At 35.6% G+C, this 10,829-nt stretch overlaps 1 protein-coding gene across 1 annotated transcript in view; it reads right to left on the bottom strand.

Moving 5' to 3' along the window:
• LOC108364328 (protein serrate-like) overlaps positions 1–10,829 on the bottom strand; it is a gene marked incomplete at its 3' end in the record, with an annotated part of 111,557 nt that overhangs the window by 47,646 nt on the left and 53,082 nt on the right. Inside the window, exons 3-4 of the mRNA XM_017617967.1 lie at positions 372–489; positions 105–286 (exon numbers count right to left, since the gene is read on the bottom strand). Coding sequence (XP_017473456.1) covers positions 105–286; positions 372–489 — 300 coding nt within the window. The remainder of the gene's footprint in view (positions 1–104; positions 287–371; positions 490–10,829) is intronic.

A 10,829-nucleotide genomic window follows, 5' to 3' on the forward strand; every position in this document is an offset into this window, starting at 1 on the left:
TTTGAGCACATATAAAAACATAGTTCCACATTCATATGTATGTGCATAAAGGCAAATCAAATGTTCTTAATTTCCTCAAAATAAAGTTCATGCAATTCACTCACCGTCCAACGAAATGTGAATGGTAACACAATCGCACTCATCCCCGGCTCACTCAGCACAAAGCTAGAACCACCTAATATCGCTGTCGTCTTGTTGCCAAACGAACATCCCATTGATAAACTGGGCGGTGAACTCTGGTACTCTTTGAGGCATAGACGAAAGGCGGTGGAACAGGGCGGACATCCTATAATTATTATTTTTTTCGTTTTGTATTCAAAGCAGTAAGAGTTAGAAAGTAAGCCAAATTAAGCTAAAAAATATAGACTTACCCGTTGTTTTTGTACTTCTTATTTCTAAAGGAACACCACAGCAATAGCCCGTAAGTAGGTGACTATTTGTATTGGAAATTTCTAATATTTCTAATTCAAAGTTACCAGCAGCTGATATCTGTAAGAGGAAATGAAAATAAAGGTGTTTAGAAATGATTGGACTGAATTAATTTTAACTTTTACTCATGTAGTAGAAGTATGTAACTACATAAGATGAAATTAAAAGTATTGCAATAAAATTAAAAATATTATTCCTTACACACACATAATAAAAGTGTAAGAACAAGAGTTCGGAGGAAACAATTTTCGTTTCACATTCAATTCTAGGGAATACTAGTGCGGGGGAAAACACCAGAAGATATATAATGCTTAATTTAATCTTAGTATATGTATGTTTATACTCGTACTTTTATAACCTTCGAATTTCAGAAGTTCAATTTAAGAAATAGATAATAAAAACTTTAAAGTGAAGCAGTGAGAAAAGTAATAAGGGTTACCTAGCATAAAAATGAATGCTAGAATTTAATCTACCAGGCAATGGCATAAACTTTAGTATCGAAAGTCAAGTACTTTGCTTTCCCATATTTTCTGTTCAAGGATCATGATCCTGTTCAAGGATCATGTTTAGTCCCATTATTAAGTACTCACGAATGCGAAAAGCCCTCTGAATCAGTTCCACACAGCCTTTAAATGTAAATTGATCATTCGGCAGCACTACGTTTAGTCTATGTACATATCGCACTCGATCTTCAAAAGTGACTCAACTCAAAATTTGGCATTTTTGAGATTATGCACAAAAAATTTACACAGAGCTTTTATTTACTTTTCAGCAAAAGCTGGAGCAAATTTTTGTTATAATTTGTCGAAAAAACTTTAGGTAGAGTCTCCCTTGCCCATATGATAAGCATGTGCTACAAAAGAGTTTTTTTCTGACGAACGTGTAATTTTGAGTTGTGTCACTTTTGAAGATCGTGTGCGATATGTAGGTATGTAGAATTATAAAGTGGATCCAAACCTTTTTATCATAACAGAATGTGGGAAAAAATTACGTCGGTGATGTTGTTGTCTCGCTTTTCTTATGGTGTCTGGTAGTGGACTTCCTTTGAGAGGAAATGCAAGATCCTATACAAGCTTCGCGGATGAAGATAATTCACTAGCATAAGGAAACACTATCCAGGGAATGCGGTGTAGAAAATGAATCCTGAATAATTTTGATCACAGGATGTTGCTGTCAGTCCCAAACAACCATCTTGTTTGTGCGGTAAATAAAATTGGGATTGAAAAGTTTACGCCGAATTGAAAGTAAATCGAGCACTGAAAGTTTCTGCCTGTCATGCAGGACCTTAAGAAAGACTGAGTCCAGCTAAGGCACTGTGTCAGAACAACCGTCACACATTAAGAAGTAAGGTGGCGTAGAACCTCGGTCAAAACCGAAGTTTCCTCGTTAAAGGGAATAGACATTACGAGCGTTTCAATTGGAACATCAGAGTCTCCTCTCAATTCGTTGTTAGTTTTGATAACTGATGATTTAGCGACTTAACCGGCAGCAATGAATAAAATCGGTCGTATGCATTTTTTTGGATTGTGGCACAGCGATCAGAGTTTGGGACATAGAGAGTTGTTTTGAAGGTTTTCAAAAGAATTGTCCTTTTGTTTTGGGCCCAAATGACAAATTGATACCGCGAGTCTTTTTTGAAAGAAAGTGCTCGTTAGTTTTCCTACAAAAGAAGCAATGGAAAGATCCAGACACATTCCGGGGTATTTCGATAAAAACTTTTTATACCGACGTCACCAAGGCCGAAAATGGAACTAAAGCAGGATGGCATCTGAATAATAGATTGATGAGCTTTTCTGCTATAGCTAACATGTCAACGGTTGTTAAATTTTGCGATATTTAAAGTACGTACCAGACTAGTTGTTAGGCGAATGATGACGTTCATCTCAAATCAGTGTCTGAAGTGACGGCCAAGCTGCTGTAAAGGCATGGGGAACCATTTACTTCATCAAGAATTATGCAAGAATGCATGTTGAGACTGAAGTGTTTTTGGAAAACGAGCTGCGGTTCTTTGGAGTGTAAAATTGGTCAACTATAGGGCAAAGCATATCGGAAATTGTAACTTACATTAGGAATCTCATGGCAGCAGCTAGTGCAATACTGACATTTGCTACACAACCAGGTGTTTCTAGGATACTTGGTACAAATCATCTACTCTGCAGCAGTCGAGCCTTCGCCAAACTGAGATGGTGAATTTTTGGACCAGATGTTTTTTGAGAATAAATAACCGACATTCTCTCAACAACCCTTCTACAATTATTAGGTCAAAATAACCCAATTTACATTTAAAAATTCTTTAATTACACAGTTATGTAATTTTAAATAAGCTGCGGCGTTCTCTCCTCTTTAAAAGCATAATCAGCTATAGTTTTGCAATAAATAAAAGAGCTTTTTTATTTTATTTTATTTTCCAGAGGCGACATAGTTTCTCCATACACCCACAATGTTTGTGGGTCTGTCTGGATTGATCCTAGTTATAATTTAGTATTTAAGGGAAACTTTCAACCGGTAATGATACATCACTTGCCGATAAAGTATTTGCTTATGAAAAATAAAATATTAACTGAATTCAAATTGAAATATCGTTTTATTTTTTTAAAATTGAATATTATTCAATCAAAATTACCAAAAACATTATAGGAAGGGGTAAATTAGAAACACTGTAGAAGGGTTTAAGACGCCAGTGTTTGATGCCGCCAAAGAAGAGGACTCTAGGATTTTGGAAGAACTACTAACGGCACACTGAATTAATTGGTAATATGTACATAAGTTACCACTCATTGGTCTCTGGTAACTAACAAAAAACGGTGCGCCTTAATTTACTTTTAATCAAAGCTGCTTTCACTGTAAAATTTCATTCATATCTTAAATAGGGCTCATCTTCTGAGTAACTTACAAAGAAAAACTTAAAATTTTTTTTTAAAGAGAAGATTTTGAGAAATTCTATTTTTTAGGTCAAAAATTTCATTTTTTTCAAGGTTCGTTTCGTTTTATAAAACTGTACGTAATATTGCAGTAAAAATCAATATGAAACATATATACACATTTTTAATCAGAATATAAATTACTAGTTTATTTAAAATCCAAATAGAGTAGATCAACTATAGGTTGACTTTGTATTCACTATTTCTATTACTATTAATATTATTTCACTTTGCAACACACTGAATTTTTTTTTAGTTATTAGTTTAGTATTTAGTTAGGCATATATACATACATTTTTGACTTCCAGTAGGCAATGGATTGAACCGCAAAATACCGCCAACATTAATCAAACGTATATCATTATAAATTACTTAAATCAAAACACTCAAGTATGAATACATAAAATTCGTTTTTAGTAAATGGAAAAACCTTCAAAGCACACTTTTCATTTGAAATTAAAATAGAGCGATTATTTAATTTATAGACTTTCATTTCTTTAATTAAGTTATGTATGAATGAGTATATGTAAGCTCAAACAAATTGAGAATTTACGGGAGAATCGAAGCAAAATTAAAAAGAAAAAAAAGCTTTACGAACAAATGCAAAAGGCCATAAAGTGAAGTATATTAAAACATTAAACGATATTAGATAAAACAGCAGCACAAGCAACATGCGGCGATTTGATCAAATAACAAATTTATTAAAAAATTAGTAGTATGTTGAGAAACTAGATATATGTATGTATAATAGGGTGGGTAAAATTGTTCGGACGAAAGTTTTTCGACTAATTGCATGATCTTTCTTTTCGGCTTCTGTAGATAATTATAAGAGAAAATGTAAAAGACGATTTTTAGAATTAAATAAAATTACCTTTATCTATGCCACTTTACAAAGAATTCAACTTTTGGTACAACTAACAGATACAAAATGCATATATTTTAGTTCATAAAACTTTTAATGGATTTACCATATTTACCATGAAAAATTACACCTCGTGCCAAAAGTATAAACGCGCCACATACTGACAAGTTTTAACAATTTATTTAGTTATTTGTTATTTAATGTTAGTATTTTTTTTTTGTAAAAATTCAAGTTTCAAACAAATAAAGTAAATGTAAGAAACTCAAATCCGGAGTTTTATATGCAAAAGTTTTAAGAGAAGGCGAAAAAAATTTAATATCGTGAAAAGGTAATTATTTCATAAAAAAATGCGCAGACTCGAAACTCATTTGCTATCCATGGTTTCTTCTACTTAACCATTTTCTCCTAGAATTATCTGCAGAATCAGACAACAAACGATGAAGCAGAAAAAAAATTAACCCACCCTAATGATGTATGTACATGTTCAAATGAGTGCGAAGAAAATGGCATTAGAAAATGGCCTACATACGGCGACCACCAAATGCGAAGCCAATGAGCGTAGAGCAAAACGGTGAGATCGTTTGGCATGACGCTATGCACTATATAAAGCAAAATTAAAAGTTGTAACCGTACATTATTATTTTTTTTTATATTTTGTGTGAACTATCAAAAAATAACAATTCACTTATTACTAGTGGGCTCCATAGTATGTGGGTATGTAAAAACATACATACATATATCGAGCCCTAAAAGCCAAAAAGACTTAGGCACCATTTTTTCCAAAACTTTATTTTGAAACATTATGCCAGTGAATAGGTGAATTTAAATACATCAAATGCTTCGCAAATCTGATATGATCTATCTGATATTTGCTTCAACTGTAAAAACCATTACTATTTGATATAAGTCTGCGTGCCACAGTGCTCGAGTCGAGAATCATTGCATACCATTATGCACAATAAGAAAAGCAACAATCTACATTTCAAGCTTATGAGAAAAATTTGCCTATACGTATAAAAAATACCATTTAATTAAACAAGGTATCCAGCAGCTCAAACAACTTAAAACTCATTACAGCGGCAGTCAGGCGCACAGCATCCCGAATAAAAGCGTATAAAAAATTTAAATAAGAAATTATTTTAGGTGCAAGCATCTGTGCGTGTACATTTTGTACATAAAGAAGTACCTACGAATAGTATGTAGTACGAGCAGCTTTATTGAAGAAGGCACGCTAGCGCGGCATGCTATGCGCAGAATTAATGCGATTTAAGAGCGCAGCCGCCGCAATTGCTGCCGCCATCGTCTATGAGGCGGATGCTATCCAATTTAAAGTAAGCAGATTACACTCATTCAACAAGTACTCGCACACAATAAGACTAAATCAAATGAAATGAGCTCCTGCAGATAAGGTAATCAAATTTTTCTTTCACTTCATGTCATTTTGTGCGCTTACTTAAGCGGTTAGGAGCTTACCTTTATCTAGTAAAGATTTTCACAGAATATGCTCAAAATGTACACATTTATGTGTGTAGAGTTACATTAGCAATATAGCAAGTTTTCATAAGTATATAACTATTGCATACACATATATACTCTAAGTACTTAAGTAAGTAGATATGTATTACTTCTATATATACGGGGGGTGGTCCCAAAAGTACCCGGCCTAACCTAGAGATGGCGGTAGTTGTTTGAAAATTATCACTGTGTTAAAAAGTACACAATCTTTAAAGCACATGCTTCAAGTTTGAAGACGCCACGTTGTTTAGTATATGCTTGACAGCCGTCAATAGTGAACGTTTTCAGTGACTTTGTAAAATTGGGGAAAATTGGTCATCGTTATAATACACAATACTTTTATTTGAAAGGCCTCAGCTATCCAATATAATAGATTCTATTTTAGGCGGGTCTGCTCCTTCGTTTACAACAGTAAAATATTGGGTAGCGGAGTTTGAACGAGGCCGTACGAGCTGCCAAAACGAGCATCGCTGTGGTCGACCCAAATGAGGTGACGACTCCAGAAATGCTGAAGTAAATACACAAAGCGGTAATGGCTGATCGTCGACCGAAAGTGCGCGAGCTAGCAGATATAGTAGGCATTTAAAAAAGTACGGTATATCGCATATTAACTGAAGATTTGGAAATGAGAAAGCAGTGTCCAAGATCTCTCGACTAAAAACAGTGTCGCGAAGATGTTTCAATTTCGCCAGATTTAGGCCCCCTCGGACTATTTTCTGTTCCCAAACTTCAAAAAATGGCTCTGTGGTCAAAGATTTTTTAACGATGAAGAAATGATGGCAGTCTATCGAACTTATTGAGCATCGCTGGGAAAAGTGTATAGAGCTGAAAGGAGATTATGTTGAAAAATAAATATATATTTTTCCCAAAATTTTTGTGTTTTCTTTGTTAGGTCGGGTACTTCTGGGACCACCCCCCCTATACACTAGACGATAAAAGAAACTATACACCTAGTTTTAATATTATATTCACAATTATTTTCAGAAACATTTTTGCATTAATTATTTATGAAAACATAATTCATTCTGTAATATAAACCATACTTCGCACTTTATATAAAGTTCACAAAAATTAAAAAAATTTAAAGCCCATACTCAGAATTTCTAAAAATTTTTTGAGTTTGCAGTTTTGTAGTCCATTCTAGATTCTAGTATAATGAAGTGCAAGTATGAACCGGCTAAAAAGAACGTTAATTTTTGGAGAATTTTTTTCGGAGACTGCTTTTCGTTTTCCAAAAACTGGTTGATTTTTTTTAAGTTTTGTTGCTAACGGTCTCCCGTATCTTATTTCATAAGAAATTCATGCTTATATGGAAAAAAATGCAAAAACACGTCACCAAAAAAAAAAAATATCTCAAAAACCAACGAGCTTTTTTATACGTTTGAAACTTCCACTTTTTTAGACTAAAATTGAAACGGCCAGAAGGCGGCATACTCGAAAATTTTGCAGAAATTCAGAAGAAAGGTCCAAATTTTGACGAAATTTTTTTGAATTTTTGTGAACTTTGTATAAGGAGTGAAATTTTGATTTATATGGTTTATATTATAGATTATATTTTCATAAATAATTTATGCAACAAATTTTTCAATTATCGCTATCGACCATTGTAAGGTCAGTTGCAGAGAATGCAAAACCTGATTTGCAGGATTCAGGAGGTGTTTGAGTGACCGCCACCTTGAAGACAGGTATTATCAACATTTCTTCCAGCTCAGAGGGATAGCTTTTTAAGGCCTTAACTTCCAAAAGAATTTCGCTCCGCCCCATCAAATTGCTTTTGAAGGTGGGTAAAAGTTTACACTTTTCCTGTATTAAGAAACCTATGCATAACAAAATTTAGCAACACATATTCTGGCCGCTCCACTATGTTTTTTCCTTAGTCATTTCACCCAAATTTGATATGGCTATCGGGACACTGCGACATAGACGAACTGGTGCGACTTGGACGACGAAATAGGAATACCCTTACTTAGAAATACTGCCAAGCAATTGTGGCCGGTACACAGCGCTAAATGCACTGGCCTACTACTGAGTCTAAATAAGCACATTATTCGATTATTAGTAGATATCTGTCAAAAACAGGACACTACCTAATTGGCAAGCATGGCTATCGAGACTTGGCCTACGTTTACATGACTTCTGTAGAAGCTGCCAAGATGAATGGGAGAAGGAAACATTTCTACACCTGTTGTGCCAATGCCCTGCTCTATCCAGACGAAGACCCTCTACTCTCGGTAGGCAATTTTTCGATAACTTGGTGAGCCTTCGATGCATGGAAATCAGGGATCTTCTAAAATTCCTGTAAAGTTTGAAATGGTTTTAGGAGGGACTGACCCCACATGCGGCAACATAATTGGGTTCTGAGCCCAAGTGTGTTTTATAGACGATCGCGACAACTTAATCTAACCAAATGCTACGAGTAACTATAATTTCGACGATGATTACAAATAACCTGCAACAGAAAAAACATCGCATCCAAACGTGAAATTCGTTTAGATCCTAATTTGTTCAAAGTAATAATCGAGACTATTCCTCAAAAGTGGATTAACCGCATATCTCCTTTAGGCGCACTATACAAACTCTAAAATTAATAGCAAGTGAACAACAAATAAGTAGCGCCAATTCAACAGAGACACCACACGAGATTTCCTACACAATTCTATAAGTGCAGACGCACTTTATACAAATAAATAATCGAGGCTACTTCAATTTAATACACGATAACATCTTTCACACGCCACATCTAATATCTTCCAGCTTTTAATGTGCAGCTAGCTACTCCTGCCGCCAAACAATTGCCACTTCTAATACAAAACATAAAATGTGCAATTTAGTATCTTACTGCCGAACGGCAGCAGGCAACTACATGGCGCATAATTACGCATATTTGTTGGGCAATTGAAATGTAAATGGCAATATCGGCAAGACACAATTGCCAAGCGACCACAGTTTTCTCGATCTGAGAAGTTAAAGTTACACCACGATGCTGTATATTGCAATTTTAAGTTGCATCCTTTTGTGTGCGCATATCTCACTTAATTTAAATGGTGCGTAAGTTGACTGAAATCCGAATGGAGATGTGTGCATTTCCGCCGCTATGTTAGCCGACTGTGTAATCGCAAGTAGTCAATACTTAACCGAAAGCCGCGATCGCGCAACCATTTCAACCAACTAAGTAACTACCGGGCGACAGTTAATAGGCAAACGGTGAGCGCTCGCTGAAATGTTTATTGGCCATCAATTTAGAAATTATAAAGCAGAATTTTTATATACAACTCATACAATATATGTACATATGTACTTATATCGTAGTTTAATGAGCCGAACTGACATTACTTTTCAGTAAATATGAGTGAACATGACGATGTCTATAATCTTAATGTATGAAATGCATTAGCCTTATGCATACACACATACATATGCACGTTTGGGTGCATAATATATTTGCATTATTTTCGCAAAATATGTTTCAAGTCAAGCGCATGCCATTTGTAATCAATAACTTTAAGTAATGTGCAATATTTGAAATGTAAAAGTATCATTTTTGACCAACAAATATGAAAATTAGCAAAGCTCGAAACGGGTTTGGAAAGGCTAATTAAATTTTGACTACAGTGCAAGCATATGGAAATGCTTTCAGTAGATGAAAGCCTTAGTTATTAGTTAGGTTTTTCCTGGGTGTAATAGAACAAGAAAAACCGCGACCTGAAAGATCTTTTGTGTCTGTTAAAAAGAGAGTCCCTACCTTAGTGTGGCCAAGATACCTTCGGCTTCCCTAATGAATCCTAAAACGGCCTTTCTTTATTTTTTATAGCAAAGGGTTCGACCAATGAAGCTTTAAAGTTGATCAATCTTTGCCTGCCCAAAGCCGGACAGCGACAGAGAATATGCTCCGAAGTTTCATCATCTTCAAGACAGAGCCGGCATTCCTACTCTGTGATCATACCTATTTGGTGCAAGTGGAATCGCAATTGGTTGTGGCTCGTCAGGTACCCAGAAAGTAGCCTGATGTCGTTGTTTTTGAAGAATCCGTCGTTAGATAGTCGAAGTTGTAGCTCCCTCGTGGCTGCTGTTTCTTGGATATAGATATGAAGAGGATTCCATCACAGAAGCGACGCTAGAGCTGCAGTTGAGTACGTTCTTATAGGTCTGGTGTCGGATAGGCATGCCAATCTTTGCAGTTTGTTAAGGCTATACAGTGACTTGTACCACCATGCTATTCATGCGTAAGACAGAAACGATCGGATTATCATACAATAGAGCCAGCCTATCAGTCTTGCGCTCAATCATGTGGCTTTAGAAACCGTTCCCTCAAGATAGGAGTTCCAATTAATTAATTAATTCTTATCTAGCGTAATCCCCAGATATTTGACCTCATCAGAGTATTCAAGCACGGTAACTCCAATAGTGACCGAACCAAGGTTTGGTTTATATCTTGTTGTAAACGGTGCAAGAACAGCCTTCTGATGATTTATGCTGGGGCCCTCATTGGCACGCCAGTTTAAGATCACGCGAAGAGCTGCACCTGTCCGACACAGTACAGCAGAATTTTCCCGTAACTATAATTGCCAAGTCGTCTGCGAACCCCACAACACTGTAACTACACTTCTGTAGTCTGATTAAGAGGTCGTCCACCACAAGTGGCCAAAGCAAGGAATAAAGGACCCCTTCTTTCGGGCAGCCTCTAACGGCTCTGATTTTCACTTGAATATTGCCTGCAATTTGAAAAGCCAGTGATTTTGCACGCAGTAACTTTAAGTACAATTCTGCTTCCTTCAACTGCCATCGACAAAAGACTATGTACTCATAAATTTTGAGCTAGCTGCGCCACTAAGTTTGTGTTTGGCAGCCATTAAAAGCGGACAACCTCGTGAGTTTTAACGAAAATGGAAAAAGTGAATTCCGTGTGCTGATTAAGCATTTCTTTTTATAAACAAGTAATTTATATATATATATACTAGTGTTCGCCCAGCGGTTGAAATTCAACCGATAAAATTAAGGATAGTTTATGTAAGTTGAATGAGCTAAAATAACATTAGTTGGAATGGGTTAAGTGGAGGGGAGTTTAGCTTAGTACTTGGTATAACATAACATAACCATAACAT

The sequence above is a fragment of the Rhagoletis zephyria genome, unplaced genomic scaffold (assembly GCF_001687245.7).
Source record: "Rhagoletis zephyria isolate East Lansing unplaced genomic scaffold, Rhagoletis_zephyria_1.1 Rzeph_scaffold_01530, whole genome shotgun sequence".
In the NCBI taxonomy this organism is placed as follows: domain Eukaryota; kingdom Metazoa; phylum Arthropoda; class Insecta; order Diptera; family Tephritidae; genus Rhagoletis; species Rhagoletis zephyria.